General features: G+C 47.8%; 1 protein-coding gene across 2 annotated transcripts in view; it reads left to right on the top strand.

Moving 5' to 3' along the window:
* ANXA13 (annexin A13) overlaps positions 1-19,158 on the top strand; it is a 46,947-nt gene that overhangs the window by 22,112 nt on the left and 5,677 nt on the right. For both annotated transcript variants that reach the window (XM_036264203.1, XM_036264202.1), the window contains 7 exons: positions 4,273-4,367; positions 6,852-7,022; positions 9,464-9,497; positions 9,603-9,682; positions 11,827-11,895; positions 12,324-12,425; positions 17,629-17,704. In XM_036264203.1, coding sequence (XP_036120096.1) covers positions 4,273-4,367; positions 6,852-7,022; positions 9,464-9,497; positions 9,603-9,682; positions 11,827-11,895; positions 12,324-12,425; positions 17,629-17,704 — 627 coding nt within the window. The remainder of the gene's footprint in view (positions 1-4,272; positions 4,368-6,851; positions 7,023-9,463; positions 9,498-9,602; positions 9,683-11,826; positions 11,896-12,323; positions 12,426-17,628; positions 17,705-19,158) is intronic.

The raw sequence follows: 19,158 nt of genomic DNA, 5'->3' as shown, positions 1-19,158 counted from the left end.
AATGGTGTACCACAAGACAATATTTGATTTTTCCAAATACTGGTGATTTGGTTAACCACCCCAATAGCCCCCCTCCCCCACCCCCCAGCCCATGCTGATGCTCTTCGTCTGGCTTCCTCTCAGGGATCTGTGCCCCTCCGCTGCCCCCATCCCAGCAGGGCCCTTCTAGAGAGAATGCCTTAGTCCTGAGAGTGTATGGACCCCAACATCCACCACCCTCCTGAAATGTAGAAGGATGCCTGTCGTTCTCCCTCACAGAAACGGGCTCTTGGAGGGGAAAGTTGCCGTGGAGATGACCTAGTCCCCAGCTTCTCAAACCTTAGTGCGCATTTGAGTCATTGTTAATAAGCAGGTGCTGACTGGGTGGTTCTGAGTGGTTTCTGAGCTTGTCCATTTCCAGTAAGTTCCCGGGTGGTGCTGCTGCAGCAGGTCCTGGAACCACACTTTGGGGAGCAGGGTCTAGTCCATCTGAGACCCACAGAGTCGAGCAAAGCTGCTCAAGCCACGTAGAAACAGAGCCAGGCCTGGGGCTCAGCCCTGTGACCCTCGGCCCACGGCTCTTCCCACACCCCAGGCATAAGAATGAACTTTGGACCTGGGTTTGAGTTACTGCTCTGCCACTTACTGGTGCTGTGACCTTAGTTTTCACATCTGTGAAATGGGGCTAATATTCTCCACACAGGAAGGAACTGAGGAAAAAGCAGGCAGCACAGGGCCCAGCACCTCCCTGGCCCTCACTACATGCTCATCTTTGCCTTTTCAACAACCTGCTTGGATCCAAAATCCACACAAAGCCCATTAGATCAGCAGGAGCAGGAAACAGGCCCACCCTCGAGCGATCTGTATTCTCTATTGCTGAGGGTGTACCAGGTTGAAGGGTGCCCCCCCCAAACATGTCCCTCTGGAACCTGCAATATGACCTTATTTGGGGACAGGGTCCTTACAGATGGGATTAAGGATATTGAGATAAGATCATCCTGGATTACCTGGGCAGGCCCCAAATCCTTTGACAAGTGTCCTCAAAGGAGACGGAATTGAAGACACAGGGAGAAGCCAAGTGAAGGCGCAGACAGTGGACCGATGGGGACGCAAACCAAGGACAATAGGAGCGCGGGCAGCCTCCGGAGCCCCGGGAGAGGGGGCCCTGCCGACACCACGATTCAGGCTCCTAGCCTCCAGAACTGTGAGGGACAAAATGCCTGTTGTTTTAAGCGCCCGAGTCTGTGGAAACGAACAGACTAATACAGTGAGCAAGTAGAACATAGTGACCTTCCCGGGCAGGCAAATCTCCATCATTACTTCACCTATCTTCCCTGCACCTCCATTTCCAAAGGAGAGATGGAGGGGCAGGAAAGCCCAGTGGTGTTCGCAGAAGAGACTGGCTCTCAGGCACCCAAGATGGGGCTGCAGCCCCCAGGCTCAGCGAGGCAGGGTGGGGCGGGCACGTGGACCTGCGGGGAACACAGCGCCTGCCCTGGCTCACTGAGGGGCTCGCTCGTCGGGCACGAGGGCCCTCGGTGTGAAGTGGAGGGCACTTTAAACCCAGTGACCTTCATCCTGCTGAAACTCAGCTCGGTATCTTCCCAGAAAATCACTGGGAAAGCAGAAGCCAGGAGGCCCTCCAGCCCTCCCGAGGCTGATGATCACCCCGTCCTGACCTCTGCTGTGTAATTACCCGACAGTGTCCAATGCACGGTCAGGGTGAGGTTCCTTCTTGTCTCATATTTTAAAGTCTTTCCCAGAACCACTGGGGACTGGCCCCAGTGCCTCAAACCATTGTAAATGTTTACAGGAAATTGTTGGGCAGCACAGACTGCTTATGTGACACGCATATTGTGAAATGTAAGATGAGGTCACTGTTCAGTTCATCGCTCCTCGGGTACTGGGAACAGCTTCCAGGATAAACCTGAGACCCAGACTCCAAGGGCTTGAGGGAAGTCTAGTCATTTCCATGCCTCTCCACACCTCCAGGCTGCTGCTGAGCCATCTCCGGTCTGCTTTGCTCTCTGGTCTCTCTTTCTAAAGCATTTCAGGAAGGAAAGTGTAAAAAACATTACTTTTTACATTTTAACTAGATTTTCCTGAATGATCCAGGTATGAATTACTATGGCATCAGAGTAGAGGGTTTCCTAGTGGTCCCTGCTACATGCAGCCAACCTGAGTAGTACATGCAGCCTACACCAAGGCAGAGACAAGGTTTAGTCATAATGCAGTGCAAGCTTCTCCACTCATTCATTCATTCATCCACCCAGCCAGCCAGCCAGACAGACAGACAGACAGCCATCCATCCGTCCATGTATGCAAGCATTTGAACAGCCATCCATGCAGCAAGTCATTCGATAAACACTGAGCCATCTCTGTACACGTGGCAGCGGGCAGAACTCCCCACTCCATGGAGCCCGCAGTGTGGAGTGGCAGAGACAGGAAGGAGGAGAACAGCCCATGTTAGCCAGGGAGTTGAGTCCTAAACGGGGAGTAAGAGTGACCATGGTGGTCAAATATAAAGGTGTTCCAGGCAGAGGAACAGCCCATGCGAAGACCCAGAGGTGAGCGAGAAAGCGTTGCTTGTTCTAGGAGCTGCAAATGATTTATAAAACTGATGGAAGGGAGGTCTGGGAGTGGGGGTTGGGGAGGGACCAGACTTTGAGAGGCAAGTAGGAACTCATCCAAAGAGTGGAGACGTTGGGTTTAAAGGGGCCTATATTGAAAGGTTTGAAGCAGAGGCGTGAGCAGCCTCCTCAGAAAGGTCACTCTGGGGACAGTGAACACCAATTAGAAAAGGCGAGAGTGAGGCAGGAAATGTGTGTGGGTATCACCAGTTCTGTGAGCAACGTGGCAGAGATGACGATGGAGAGAAATGGGTGGGTCCGAGAGGTGACGTAGCGAGGTCTTAGTGGTGACCTACGGGATGTGGGGTGAGGGGAAAGAGGAGTCCTTGGAAGGGCCCCAGATTCCTGAATGCCACAATGCAGCGAGTGGGCCATCCCGAGGAGGCAGGATGGTTCTTTTCAGGGATGGCATCAGTAAGGGTCCAGGCGTGAGATACGGGGGCCCAGACCCTGGCGAGAGCAGCGCACATGGGAAGAAAGGGGCGGGTTCAAGACATTTTTACAAGACAAAGAAATCCCTTTGGAGGTGAAATTTCTGGCACTCAGTTTAAATAAATGTCACAGAGGACGTAACTGGATACACATTACGTAGGTGACGCTACAGGAGGAAATGAAGAGGAACAATAGAAATAACGGTGTTGGAACTCAGCCAGAACGAGGGAGGCAATTAACCCCTACTATTTTTTACAAGCGAGCTCATCCTAGAATGTTCTGTTTCTCTAATTGAAATTGAACAACTAGATCTTACCAGAATTGTAAAGGTGGAACTAATCCTTAAGACTAAGTAAACAGTCCATCACCATGCTTGGTTTAGAACATTTTCATCATTTCTTTTTTTATTTATTTAATTTTTTAATTCTTTATTAATTTGAGAGAGAGAGAGAAACATCAAAGAGAGAGAACGTTGATAGGCCGCCTCCTGCATGGCCCCCACTGGGGATCAGGCCCACAACCTGGGCTTGTGCCCTGACCGGGAATTGAACACGCGATCCCTTGGTGCACAGGTCGACATTCAACCACTGAGCCACACGGGCCGGACTAATTTTCATCACTTCTTAAAGAAACTTCCCCTCGTTAGCATTCCGTCCCCTATCCACCTCACCCCAGCCACCAGCCTATGTCCTGTTTCTATGGCTTTTCCTATTCTGGACTTTTACATGAATGGAATTATTTAACATGTGTTCTTCCAAGATTGGCAGTGATTCATATTGCAGCATTCACTCCTTTTTCCTGGCCAAATAATATTCCATTGTATAGCTATACCACATTTCATTTATCCATTTGTCCACTGATGGACATTCAAGCGGTGTCCACCTTTTTGCTATTATACATGATGATGCAATGAACATTCGCGTACAAGTTTTGTGAGGACATTTGTTTTCATTTCTCTTGAGTATATCCCTAGGGGTGAAAATGAGGAACAGGCCACACTCCTTCCTTTTACCACTGCAATGCCTGGCACTGTGCTTCACACAGTGGAAGGCCTCCATGGATATTTGTCAAATGAGTGAAAAGAATACCGTTCTCCACAAGACATCAAAACTAAAGGGTCCACCTAGGTGTCACAGCCGCCTCTGACCATCGCCCTGGTCAGACCTGATTAAAATAAATCTCATCTTGTTTCTTGTTCACACTTGCTTTGCTTCTCTCTCTTGCCTTTTAGGAACTGATGAAGCAACCATCATTGAAATCTTATCAAGCAGGACATCGAATCAGAGGCAACAAATAAAGCAAAAGTACCAGGCAACATACGGCAAGGTGATTCTGAGGGTCTTTGCAGGCGTGCACACGGCCTGGGCCTTGGCGGTCTCTGCTTCTTCTTTGTTCCCCAGGAGAGGAGAGTATCTTCACAGCTTTACTGAGTTAGCCCAAGAGGAGAAAAAAGAAATAACTATTTAAAACTTTAATTGACTTCAGAAAAACTGAAATTGCCTAGTTAACTTGATAGCCTATAAAACCAGTATTCTTCAACTCGTTGTTTTTTCAAATTGACTTCATTTTTTTCTACCACGCCCTCTGTCATTTTTTCCCACTCATTTTGACTAATTCCACATATCAACTTACAGATAGGCCAGGGATTTGAAAATCAGTTTTCACGAGTGGGTCTTTATATAAGAATTCTTCATTTTTATCAGCTGTCTTCAGGAATGTTATAGCCTTCATAAATGATGGTTACGGAAAACTAAAAAGGAAAAAAAAGATCTTCATTTCATTAAGCATCACCTTTTTAATTTGTTTATTTTTCTTTCTTTTTTTTTTTTTTTGTTGATGGCATTATGTATAGAAATTGTTAAGTGTGCATTAGGCTTTATATTTTTTATGACTATATAATGAACACAATTTAACCTCTTTCTAACGTCACTAGAAAGGGTAGTCTACAGAGTGAATGTTAATTATTATAATGTATTCTAACCCCTATTTATGCAGCCCCTACTTACAGTTTGACTCACTCTCTGTATAAACAGACAGAGAGAAGGATGTTCTGACTTATTTGACACTGGGCGGGCAACCATCTCTTTAGGCCTCAGCCTCCTCACATATGGGAAGAGGTGACAGTTCACCTCCTTCTAAGTTCTGGGATCCAGCAGGGTAACGCCGGCACGTCCAGCAAAGGGGACCGATGCTCCCATTCTGGAAAGGGAGAGCCGCGCTCATTCGTTTACGTGACTTATGCAAAATCACACGTAAGAAAAAGAACCAGGACTCCAATTCCGGACTCCGGGGCCAGAGTTCACTCCTGGAGAAGCCATCGTCACGAGATGAGCTGTTTATTTCTATACCAAGTGGCCCAGATGGCTGTGCTTATAGTCTTCCTGTGTCTCTCTCCACAATCCGGCTTGTCAATGGCATCCAGTGATGACTCTGAGGAAAAGAAGTGACCCTCGGGCTCAGCTGCATTTCATGAGCTGAGTGACTGAGCCTTCACTGGTGCCAGCTTGTCTAACTGACTGCAGCCTGTCCAGTGCCGCGTCCATTCCCACCAGAAACAGGCTGCCGCTGTCTTACTGTGAAATGCGAACAAACGGGTTCAAAGGAGGGCCTCGGGGCTCTGATAAAGACAAAGTGTGCAGGCCCTGGCGCAAATTTGCAATACCAGCACCTGCCAATCACGTGCCCGCTTTCCAGTTCTCAGACAGCCGAGCCTGCCAGAGACGTGGTCCAGAATCACAGCATCACGAAGCTGGAGGACGTCAGAGGCGAACAAGCCCAAGCCCCCATGCCAGCTGAGCTCCAGAGAGAACACCCGTCCCAAGGTGACGCAGCTAGTGAGCAGAAGAGCCAGGATGAGGGCTGAGGCACCCAGAGCCAGCTTCCGTGTCCAAACAGAATGTAAACGTGCGAGGGTTTGTTATCATGCCTGTGGCTTATAAGAATAGACAGCTGGATTGCTTTTCTCCGCAGTTTTACATACAGTAGGCTCCTGCTTGGCCACAGAGGACACGTTTCAAGACCTTCAGAGGACGCCTGAACTGTAGACAGTACCGAACCCTGACATACACTGTCTTCTCCTGTGCACACGCCTCTGTGCTAACATCTGACTTACAGATGAGGCCCGGGAAGAGATTAACAACCAGAACGGATAAGAAAAGAGAACAATTATAACAACAGACTGCAATAAAAGTTATGGGAATGTGGCATGATTAAGTAAAATAGGGGTGACTTGGACACAAGCACAGTGAGACTGCGACAGCTTCGACAGCTACTAAGTGTCCCTTTCAGGATTTAACAAAAAACCACACGTCTGGTTTGCCTGAGAAGGTCCCTGTTTATTCCCAGTGTCCTGTGAAATGATCAACAGTGCCCCCTTTAACTCTCCAAAGCATTCCCATTTGGGTAACAGACGAGTCGGTGACGAATTTCCCCTAGAAATTACAAACCTGTATTTCAGTCCTTTCTGGTTGAGTGCTGGGGGCGAGTCCTTCATCTTTTTTGAGGTCAGTAAATGGGGATAATGCCAATACTTCCCCTGCCAGAGCCATTTCGAGGATCAAGGAGAAAGCTCCCTGAACCCCCAAATACTCTGCAAATGCTGCTTGATATTGTGATTCACCTTTGGGGATCGTCTCTTTGCTCCTCTGCCAGTCCTGGGGGCAGTGGATGGGTAGCCAGGGGTTTCAATCACCCCTCCGATGACCATGGCAGGTTTCTCGTGGACCCCGAGGCTGAGCAGTGGGGACAGCAGACACCTGCCCCTCTCCTCTCAGGCCATTCCTAGTCAGGGCTTTCGATGTCTTCCCATAGGAACTGAAGGAGGTGCTCGAGAGTGAGCTGAGTGGAAATTTCAAGAAGACAGCCTTGGCCCTTCTGGACCGCCCCAGCGAGTACGATGCCCGGCAGCTGCAGAAGGCCATGAAGGGTCTGGGCACGGATGAGGCAATGCTCATCGAGGTCCTGTGCACCAGAACCAATGAGGTTAGTCCCAGCCAAGCCCTCAGGCCCAGCCTTCAAGGGAGCATCCACACTCCCCTCAGAGATGGTGGCAGCACCAGAGGGGAAAGGACACCTGCATTCCTCCCATGGGGTCAGCAAGTGTCTGGGCAGAAATTTGTCTGCTTGGCCCGTGCAGGGGAGATGTCCCTTCCAATCCTCTGGCTGTCATTCTTTAGGTTACTGCCACTGGCTTGACATAATAGATCCTTCCAGAAGAGCTGTACCAATGCAGACTTTGTTTTTGTAAATGATGCACAGTTTTATGTGCAGTAGGCAAGACTGTAAGGAGGCAGAGAGGTGGGTGGTGCAGGGGATCCCAAGGCTGCCAGGACCTCTCCGGATGTTCCTGTGTCCTTCTAGCTGCAGACCTCTCCCCTGGTCCCTTGCGCTCAGGTCACATTTCAGTAGCTGGAAAAAACACTTGCTAAGGCCCCAGTGGAAGCCCCTTTGTCTCTGGTTCCAGAAACCGTGAGGGCGAAGGAGCTCATCAAGAGTAAAGGGGGTCTACAAATCATTCTTTGGAGACCGCCTCCCTCTTCCACAAACACCCATCACAGTAAAATGGGGAGGCCCAGCCAGAAAAATGCCAGAAAATCCCAGCATTCATGAGGCCGCCAGGTAGGAAGCAGAAGCAGTGATGCTTCGCCACGAAAACGCCCAGGAAGCCTTGCGAGCCACCGGCCCGAGCTGCTTGCTTCTGCCGAGCCTGCGCCGTCCAGACACATGCTCCAGATGTGCCTCGTGCGTCAGGCCACAGCTGCAAACCGCTCTCCAGAGCTCGCCTAGACTTCTTTACTTCCTCTCAGATCAGGAAAACCCTCCAGTTCTGGGCGTTTCCGTTTAGGATTGTGCCTTAGGGGAGGGTGGCATTCGTTCAGCCCAGTGGTCACCCAGTGGTCACCCAGCTTTCCCTACTCGGCGTTCCCACCCTGTCCAGAAGCACTCGGTCCGCTCCAAGGTCAGGGCAATCCGCAGCCTGCCCTGGCCAGAAGGTTAATTAGATCATTATTTTTCTAATTCTATTTGGCCAAATGCTGTTCCCTCGCGGCCTAGCTTCTTTCAGGTCCTGGTCTCAAACAACAAGCAAAGCCCTTTATTTTCAGGCGAGTAGGTCTGACAGTAAAAAGAAGAAATGCAGAGAGCGAGCGAGAGAGCAGGCCCTGGGTCCCTGCGTTTAGGCAGATCCTGGTGGCGGACTGGAAGGAGGAGAAAGGGCAGGAAGACGCTTAGACACAAGTGGTCACCACCACCCCCATCCACCTCCCTCCCACCCACCAAAGTGCAGGGGGCAGGCTTCTCACTTCTGGTCACCCGCCTCCCCCACCTCCTCCCATCTCTGCAGGCTGACTGTCATTTTATAAGTTTTTTTTTTTTTATCCTCACCTGAGGACATTTTTCGATATTTTGTTCAGATAGAGTGAGTGGGAGAGAGAGAGAGAGAAACATCGACGTGAAAGCGACACATCAAGTGGTTGCCACCCACACGACCCAACCAGGGCCGGGGACAAACTGCAACCAAGGTACGTGCCCTTAGCGGGAACCGAACCCGGGTCTCTCCGGACCGCAGGCCGACGCTCTAACCACTGAGCCAAACGGGCCAGGGCCTGACTGTCATTTTAAACAGCCTGCAGATGATACTGTCCTTACACACCACTGGTTCAAATGTAAACTGAGGCAGCTGCTGAGTGGACCGTCTGGCACCAGTCATTGACATATAAAGCAATTGTTCCCAGGGCGCACCCTGTACACAAACTCATACTCCTGCACCCAACAAATTGTTTACTGAATAAAGCCTCCCTTGAAATAGGAAAAATTGGAAACAACTTAAATGCCCATCAATTGGAGGTTGGCTAAACAAACTGTGGTTTACTGCAGGACAGAACATTTTGTATCCATTTAAAAAACACTAGGTAACTAACTCTGTATAAGCATGGCTGGGATGTATAAGCATCCCAGATACATGATTGAGTGAAAAAATAAATTCAAGCACAATATGTTCAGTATTCCACTTTTCAAACACACACACAAAACGATCCTGATATATTTTCAGTAGCACATATATGTATACAAAGGCAAAGAAAAATATTTGCGAAGATATGCAACGAACTTCTAACACTGGCTACCTGGGTGGGGTTGGCGGCGTGAGATGCGGTGAGGAAGTAAGGGAAGAGGTTAGCTTAGCTTTAACAATTTTTATCTGTAGGTAAAAAGAATGTTCACATACCTTACTTGTGTGGTTTGAAATGTGTGCATGGAGAGGCCCCTTCATACCTCCAGAGACCTGCTCCAGGCCTAGGCCCTGCCCCATAGTCTGGCCTTCTTTGGAAGCATCCTGTGCCCCTGACTCTTCCCTCTGTGTGTCTCTCTGTATCTTATCAATTAACCCACCTTGGAGTATTGATTTTCTTTATTACCTTTTCTAGGAAATTGTCGCCATTAAAGAGGCCTACCAAAGGTGTAAGTAACCTTTTGTTCTGACTTCAGATCAAGAATGTTCCTTTCAAAATACCCCTGGGAAACCAAATCCTCTGCTTTCTTATCTCCATTTTCCTTCTTGAAAAGTGTTTGACAGGAGCCTTGAATCAGATGTCAAAGATGATACAAGTGGAAACCTAAAAAAAATACTGGTGTCCCTGCTACAGGTAAGAGCGAAGAGGTCTTATGAGCTTATCTGGGGAAATAGCCCTTGGCAACTTGGTACCGTGACCAGAAAAGGCCATGTGGATAGTTCATATTTCCTTCTTTTATTAAAAATGTTCCCGAGGCCCTGGCTGGTTTGGCTCAGCAGCTAGAGCGTCAGCCCGCAGACCAATGAGTCTCGGGTTCGATTCCAGTCAGGGGCGCCTACCTCAGTTTCGGTTCGTCCCCTGCCCAGGTTGGGTCATGCAGGAGGCAACCAGTTGACATGTCTTTCTCACATCGATGTTTCTCTCCCTCCCTCCCTCCCACTCTATCTGATGAGAGATAGAAAAACATCCTCGAGTGAGGATTTAAAAAAAGTTACCAAGGGATCATCAACCCAGGTTCTGTCAGATCAGCTACTATGAAATTGTTTTAATTGGGCTTTCTCTCACAACAATAATTTGTCTAGTCATTTGCAGCTCACAATCCCTTTTTGTTAATGAGTTATCTCGGAGATTTTTAACTGGTGTGCCACAGAATTTTTAAAATACGCAATACCTGACTATTTAGTCAGGGGCACTGACCTCTTTTCTCTTAGATTGTTAAATTTAAAAATGACAGCATCCAGCACAACAATAGCTGTCTGGTTTAAATGAATCAAAATTATACCTATTTTTTTGCCATGTCAGCAAAAATGATATTTCTTGGTGTGGCGCAGAATTGTAGTAATTAGTGTATGCGTGCCATGAGATGAAACAGGTTGAAAATCGGTGAGTTATCTCGTTAAGCATCACCACCTCGTTTTGCCAAGCCTGGAGAGGATGGGTAACCTGCCCGGGTTCACACACAGTAAGATACAGCCCAAGAGCCGGAACCAGACCATCTGACCCCACACAGGGCACTTTCCACAACATAACCCTGTACTTACTTCCAGGATTCACCCCAAGGCTCCGTCGGTAAGAACCACTGCAGGGAGTGTGGCCAGGAAAGGGGGGCTTTCAGAGTTGGCCCTGCAAGGACACAGCTCCCAGGCCTCCAGCCAGATGGCACCTGGACCCTTATTGAGACATCTGTCTTATTAGCTCTGCGCATTTCCTGTTTCCTGCCTCTCCTTGTGGATAGACTGTAGCACGAAGTATATACGTTCTCCTGCTGTGTAACAAATTGCCAGAAATGTAGCAACTCAAAACAACACAGATCTATGATCTCACCATTTCTATAGGTCAGGGATCCTGTTACAGGTTAGCACAGTGTTGCTCAGGGTCTCACCAGGCTGAAATCAAGGTGTCAGGCCAGGGCCACCATTTCATCTAAGGATCTGGGTCCTCTTCCAAGTTCACTGGTGGTTGGCAGGTTTCAGTTCCTTGTGGCTGTATAACTGATGTCCCTGTTTTCTTGCTAGCTGCCAACCAGAGACCACTGTCAGCTCCTAGAGGCCATCTGCAGTCCCTGTCATGTATCCCATAGACAGTTCAAAGCATGGCCAGTTGGTCTCTTCCATGCCAGCAGGAGCTCATCTCTCTGACTTCTTCCATATTTGACCTTTTAAGAATTCACCTGATTGAGTCAGACACACCAGGAAAACATCCCTTTTGATGAACTCAACTGATTAGGGATCTTAATCACTTCTGCAAACATCCCCTTTGCCATGTTAACACAACATAATCACAAGAGCATAGCTCATTATAGTCACACATCTTGCCCACACCGAGGGAAAGGGATTATCCAAAGGTGTGGGCCATTAGGGCCATCTTAGATTCCTCTCTGCCCCTAAGGGCTTAGGTTAGACTTCAAGACCTTCCGTGACCAACATGCAGGGCTCTTCAGGACTGAGACCCTAAGAGGTGAAATTTGATATTTTGGAAGGAAGACTATTAGTTTTCCAATGGACTGACTCTAGGGGACATTGTGGGGTTGCTTTCAGCCTGCTTAAGAGGTCAGTGGGGTTTGTGAGTGACCTGATCTTTACCCCAAAAAAAGGAAAATCAAGCGTTGTCGCGACACGACTCTGTTTATCAGTAGTGCCCAAAAGATGGCAGCAAAGAGCAGCACTTCGCCAGGCTGACTCCAGGTCACGCCTCTGACAGCACCCCCAGTTTTCCCCTTTTTGCTTTCTGTGGTCAGGCAGAAACTCAAGTTCATAACAGTGTGTCGATTTTGCTAGGCTAATCGTGATGAAGGAGATGATGTGGACGAAGATCTAGCTGGTCAGGATGCCAAAGAGCTGTATGACGTAAGTGTGCAGGCATGCTAGTCTCGGCAAAATCTTTTCAAAACGTATTAGCATTATTTTCAACAAACGTTTCTTTATTGCATGCAAATGGGTTACTCAGGAAATATATTTGATCTTTAAAATATTTTCCATATAGATAGTCTTCATAAACCTAAAAGAATTATTCCTATTCTTACACTTGGGAGTTAAACACCTCAGATCCATCTTGTAATTTGTGTGTGTGTGGGGGGGGGGGGGATGTATAAATAATATAAATCAATAAGTAAAGTATCCTCATGGGTTAGATGTTTAAATTGTTTAGTCAATCAATTTGGCTTCTATTCAAAGTATATTTTATCATTTCCTGTATGTGAGGCCTAGTCCCAGCACTGTCTATTCATTCTTTTTGCAAAAAGGCTTTTACAGAATGTTTGTATTGACCCCCCAAGGCAGGGGAAGGCCGCTGGGGCACTGATGAACTCGCCTTCAATGAAGTCCTGGCCAAGAGGAGCTACAAGCAGTTACGAGCCACCTTTCAAGCCTATCAGATTGTGAGTAATCAACACCAGGGCAAGGAGTTCACCTGGAAACTGAGTCTTAAGTTATTTCCAAGAGACACCACAACCTGGGATATGGAACTGGGGGCTGGGGGTTTGTTTTACAACAGTGGTTCTCAACTGGGGTCATTTTACCCCCCAAGGGATATTTGATAATGTCTGGGAACATTTTGGGTTATCACACTGAGTGCTACAGGTATCTAGTGGGCGGAGGCCAGGATGCTGCTAAACATCTCACCATGCACAGGACAATCCCCTCCGACGAAGAATCAGCCAGCTCCACATGTCCTGCCCCGAAGCACTGCTTTGTAACAGAGGCTAGGAAAGGGGAGAAGGGTCGAGTTCAGCAGCCAAGCTTGAAAATCAGAGCGTCCAGGTCCAGATCCTGGTTCTCTCTCTGGCAAGTGACCCGCCTCTCCATCCTGATTTGTAAAGCAGAAGCCGTGATCCTCACCAGTACACCCTCAGAGGGTTGTTTCATGAGCTAAATAAGATAAGCATAAACCGCTCAGGACAGCACGGGGCGTGTGCTGAGCACACAGACGTTTGCTATTATTATCATCCTAATTTACAGTGCTTACCACTCCCAAGATGGATGTCGCATACCTGAGATGCGCTCCTGAAAAGATGGGTATAAATTACTTTTATATAATTATTTTATTTTTTTATCCTCACTGAAGGAAAATTTTTTTATGGATTTTTTTTTTAGATAGAGTAGGAGGGAGGGAGAGAGACAGAGAGAATATCAGTGTGTGAGAGATACATCGACTGGTTGCCTTCCACACGACCCCACTGGGGCCAGGGATCAAACATGCAACCAAGGTACATGCCCTTGACCGGGAATCTAACCTGAGACTCTTGGGTCCATAAGCTGACGCTCTAACCACTGCTCAGGGCATATACAGTTATTTTTTTAATCTAATGATAATTTTAAGCAACAAGGTGAGTTAGCTATTTTAAGGCACTTAATGGTGAGCCCTTCCCTAAAAATTGGTCTTTAATTTCAAGAAGCGTCTTGAAGAGTATCAAATGAAAAAACTTTTATTTTGGTCTCTAATTTCCTATTTGAAGAGTACTTTTAACTATTCAAAGCACTTCTGTGCCCTGTATCTCATTTTAATTTCACAACAATACTGTAACTATGATGGAGGCTGAACGGCCATTGTTACCCACAACCACTGGACAAGGGAAGGCTGTTGTAAGGAGCCAGCTGTAACTTACCAGGACCACACAGCAAGTCGGTAGCAGAGAGTGGATGAGAACTCCAAGATTCCCCAGCCTGAGCTCCTACCTCTGCTGGAGCTGGCTGCTCCTCACTCAAAATAGCGTTTCCTATGTGTTGCCAGCAAATGAAAAGACAATAAAGCTTTGGAATTTTATCAGCGCTGTATATAAGCCTTGAGGGCCCTCTGCTTTCAAATCGTGCCCAGAGTCATGATCAAAGGCAGCTGACCCCACAGTCCACAGACCTCTGTGCCTGGAGCTGTGGAGACTGAGTTGAAAACCTTCTCCATGACCTCGACCTTCTTCCCAGATGACTGGGGCCATGGATGGAGGTTCTGAGGATGGCTGTCATTGCTGATGACTATAGAGACCCGCATACGTGTGAGCGTGTATGTGCGCTTGTGTGTGCAATCACTACTAAGTACCTGACTAAGGATCCCCTCTAGACCAATCATCCTCAAAATTAACCCTGAAACAGCAGCATCAAAGTCACTTGAGAATTTGTTAAAAATAAGAATTATCCTTCCCCACCCTGGACCTATTGAGTCAGATTCTCTGGGGTTGGAGACCTACAATCTGTGTTTGAACAAATTTCCAGATTCTGATGAAGAATTCAGCTCTATGCTATTAGCTATATTACCTTAAGAAGTTACTAAAGGTTCTGTGTCTCAGTTTCTCCAACTGTAGAATAGGGATAATACTAGTACCTACTTTATTGGGTTGGTAACAATTAAACGAAGTAACAGAAGTAAAGCACCCAGTCTCACACATGCAACAGGTGCCCAATGAACATAAAAATTGTGAAGAGTTTCTCTGTGTGAACCAACAGTGTTAAAAAGCAGAGCTAGCCCGGCCTGGGTTGCTCAGAGGTCACTGGTTCAATTCCCAGTCTGGGTACATGCCTAGGCTGTGAGCCAAATCCCCAGTGGGGGGGCATGCAGGAGGTGGCTAGTCAATGTTCTCTCCCATTGATGTTTCTATCTCTCTCTCCCTCTCCCTTCCTCTCTCTCTAAAATAAATTTTTTTAATCCTCACCTGAAGACATTTTTCCACTTTTTTGTTCAGATAGAGTGGGAAGGAGAGAGAGGAAGAGAGAGAGAGAGAAACATCAATGTGAAAGGGACACATTGAGTGGCTGCCACCCGTACAACCAACCAGGGCCGGGGACAAACTGCAACCGAGGTACGTGCCCTTAGCGGGAACCGAACCTGGGTCTCTCTGGCCAATGCTCTAACCGCTGAGCCAAACCAGCCAGGGCTCTAAAATAACTTTTAAAAAAAATTTTAAATCAGAGCTAAAACTTAAATGGACAATAAGATAGTCTATTGATTTGATGATTCTTTACATGAAACCAGTTCAAAAATGCTACTGATTCATCTATTCCAAAAACCTTGCTGGGACATCATTCATCTTGATCTTTATCCTGATCTCACCCTTCGGGTTTTCTCATGGTCTCTGGCTAAAAGCACTGAGCGGCTATTGTCTGATCACTGGAGCATAGGTTGTCCCGGTATAGAGTTGAATTTTAATTTTTGGCACAAAAACTCGGGTTTTTGTCCTTTGTCTGCCCAGGCTCACTGCCTCCCCACCACGCCCTCACCATTTCTCCTCTCCCCTTTAGGTGTCCCTGAACCCAATCCAGATCCTTCGCCCTCTAACTCATGTAGCCAAAGCCAGTTTGTAGGGTTCTGCTGGGGGCATGCTGTCAATTTTGAGGAATTGGTTTTAATTCTCTATTTTTTTCTTTTTTAAAAGAATTATGTTTTTATTGATTTTTTTTAAGGGAGAGAGAGATAGAAACATCGATGTGAGAGAGAAATATCGATCGGCTACCTCCTGCCCTCCCCCCACTAGGGATTGAGCCTGCAACCAGGGCATGTGCCCTGACTGGGATTTGAACCAGGACCTCTCAGTCCATGGGACACTGCTCAATCCACTGAGCCACACTGGCCGGGCTTAGTCTTCTCTTTTCTAATAATCCTTCTACCTGGTTAACTAGAAGCCTTTGAGGTCTGTCTGGAATTCACCCTAGTAACGTGTTTCTGTACGAAGATCAGAAATCCCAGTTCTGTCCAAAGAGCCCCCTAAGAATTAAGTGTTCCAGGAAGTGAAAAGTGTACCATTTGCCAAGGAGAGTCACAATTGCTTGGGACAATCGACTGATTTTCATTTGTGTTCCATGGAGCCCCTGGAGGTGCCTTAGTAGCTACCAGGAGCGGGGTGGGGGAGGAGGAGGGTGGAGAAGAGGGAGCGATGCCTTCTTATTGCATTGTGTGAATAGTGCCCCCTTGCGCTGCACAGGAGAGACCCCGAGAGGGCAGAAACCAGGCATCACCACCTAGGGCCAGAGTAAGGAACCCGTCTCCCGCCTCCCCAGAACAGCTCTGCTTTGCTGCATTTATCTGTTGTGTAGGCTAAGCTTCCACAGAACATTGAAAAGCACTGTCTGGCCCAGTATTAACAATAGAAACAGAAAGTGTTTTAATGTGAGGATTTCTTTAGTAAACACAGACCTGCATGAATACAATGTCCTCTTGAAATGCAATCTCAGTCCACGGAACAAGAACCCCATTCATGGGAAAGTGATACCAGTTCCTTCTGAAACACGTCAATAAAGCTCCCACATGAAACCCCAGAAAGGCTGGGGACAGCTAAGGGAAGGACGGGATGGAAGCCCCCAACCCAATCCACTTCTAATCCATTCCACACGCCAGACCCCTCGACGTGCAAACCGTGAGGAGACCAAGCAACAGGGCTTCATAAAATCTGGGCCCTCCTCCCCCACATCTGTTGTGCTCGCATAACAAAGAATATTTCCTTTACCTGTGTTTTCAGACCAAACTACATCAACTCCACTGGAGTGTCCCTGGGGCCCCAGTTATTTATAGAATCACAATTGTGTCATATCCTCTAAAGATAATTTCTAAGAAAGATGTTTCAGTATTTCTAATGCCTAGACGCGGTTCCCAAACCCAAGGAAAAGTTCTCCTTTCTCTCTATTTGCCTGCCCCGAGCGTGGCCCAGGCGATGCTTGTGTTAAGCCTGGTCATACTTCACTCTGAGCTTCAGCTTCTGTAAATATTTGGGAAGAAACCTGATGTGATGTTGTACAGAGTGATGTGTGAGCTGGTGGTGAAATCAGGAGCATCTGGGATCAGCCCAGAGGAGGGGGGTGGCACTTGGACCAGGGGGCAGCCCCTGCATCTGGCCCCCACAGCCTCCCTCTACCGGAAACATCAGACCAGTTCCCACCGTGAACTTCACGGCCTCTCCCCAGTTCACCCCAACTGTAGGAGACGGAGGCCCCAGTCTCAGGGCAAAGGAGACGAGGAAGGTGTGGGTAAGAAGATTATAGCTATAGCCTCCTAGAAAATTAGAAACGGAAAGAACTTTTAAAAGCACACAGGAGCCCTGGCCAGTTTGGCTCAGCGGTTAGAGCGTCGGCCCACGGACCGGGGAGTCCCGGGTTTGGTCCCCGCCAAGGGCATGTACCTTGGTTGCAGTTTGTCCCCGGCCCCGGTTGGGATTGTGTGGGTGGCAACCAATCAATGTGTCTCTCTCACGTCGATGTCTCTCTCTCTTTCTTTGTCCCTCTCTCTCTCTCTCGCTCTATCTGAAGATAAATGCAAAAAATATATATCCCCGGGTGAGGATTAAAAACACACACACACAGGAAATTCAGTACCATATATAAACATACAGAATTATTGATACAGTACATTGATCTTCCATTCCTTGAATTTACAGAGGAGGAAATTGAGGTGCAGGGATGGTCCCGTCTGGGGTCAAGTCCATTAGGGGTCAGTCACCTCTGGATTAACTGCTCAGCCATGAGAGCCCCCACTCAAATGGGGGAACCACCTTCAGCCCTGCAGGCCACGAGGCCAGGACAGTTCAGAGCTTTTTGTGGAGGAAGAACCCCAAGTGCACCCAAAGCAAAACCTGAACTGACTGCTGCACTTTGTCTCTCCAGCTCATCGGGAAAGACATTGAAGAGGCTATTGAAGCCGAGACGTCGGGGGATCTGCAGAAGGCCTACTTAACCCTTGGTAAGGTAGAGCTAGGAGGTCCCTGACTTGGGCTGGGCTGCCTGGAAACAGATCAGGGATGGAGGTCTGTGCACAGGAAGCTTTCATAGAATAATTTTGGGAACAACACATCTAAGCAGCATTGGACAAGAAAGAGAATGAACATGATGCAGTCAAAACAGGGGCTTTGCTGGTCCCCAAGGAGCCCTGCCCTGCAGCCAGATGTCCAAAGGAGAGGCAAGGAGCCAGGTCTTTGCACCCCATGTCCAGCAGCCGGCTGGTGGCAGCCCAGAAGCATTTGCAAGCTTGGGTGAGGCTGCTCCTTCCTTGGAAGACAATCCCTGAGACGGGGTGCAGTAGCGAGCAGCCAGCAGGCAACACCTGGAATGGGTGTCTTTGTCCTGAAGAGGTCATTTGGGGTACACACCATGCCATTCACTACAGTCCCACTACGACTGTAGGTCCTTGAGAGCATCTGTCCACAGTCCGGGACTGTTGTCCAGCTTCAGGGAGCAGTATGCCGTTCAAGTGACGCACACTCCAAAGGACCCATGTTCTGGGTACATGAACAAGTTCCTGCACGTGCCTGATGGCTTGAGGGCGTCTTTTTCCATCTGGTTCCCTTCGGCGCTCGAAATGAATGAAGTCTGTTAAGAAAGAGCTGGGAGGGAGACCAGATCTTGACCGTGCCAAGCAAACACCAGGACCTGCTCTCCAGGTGTTGCCCAGGGGCAGGAAATAGCAGAGATAGATGGCATGAGGCTGTGTCTGGCAGGCCCCTTGTTCCTTTTTGCAAGCCCTGGAATGAAAGCATTGTCCATTGTCCACACTCCTGTGGCAAGGAGTCCAGGGCACCATCCCAAATGGCACAACAAATGGAGAGGTGCTTCCCAAAAAGAAGAGGAAGAACCGAGAAAGCAGCCCTGGAAGTTAAAAAATGTGTTCTGACTGCCAAACATTCTCTTCTTTTCTCTTCTCTTCCCTTCTCTTTTAGTTTCTTTCTTTTTGAACAATGTCAGCAATTGATTTTTTAAAAATCCATTCTCGTTTTGCGTTCAAATGAGCAGGACATCTATTGTGATGTACAGAGGCCTAAAATCGCTGTCCCATACTGAACATACACGTCCGACTATCTTTAGGATGTAAAGCATGAGTCTTAAACAATAGAGAGATTTACTCTTAGCCCAGCTGGAGACTCCAAACCTTTCCTGTGCTCACACTGCAGAGCTTCAGAAAACACCAGAGTTTGGGCAAAAGAGTAAGATTAATATTTAATAACATTAATTATTAATAGTAATGAAACCATTATTAATATGGTAAAAAAATGTATCCCATTCTTTTTTTTTTTTATACCTCACCTGAGGATATTTTCCCATTTATCTTCAGATAGAGTGGGAGAGTGGGGGGGAGAGAGAGAGAGAGAGAGAGAGAGATGAGAGAATCACATCAATTGGTTGCCTCCCGTACAACCCCAA

The sequence above is a fragment of the Molossus molossus genome, unplaced genomic scaffold, assembly GCF_014108415.1.
Source record: "Molossus molossus isolate mMolMol1 unplaced genomic scaffold, mMolMol1.p scaffold_m16_p_16, whole genome shotgun sequence".
Taxonomy (NCBI): domain Eukaryota; kingdom Metazoa; phylum Chordata; class Mammalia; order Chiroptera; family Molossidae; genus Molossus; species Molossus molossus.
Note: the sequence above shows the minus strand (reverse complement) of the source record. Positions and strands in the feature narration are given on the sequence as shown.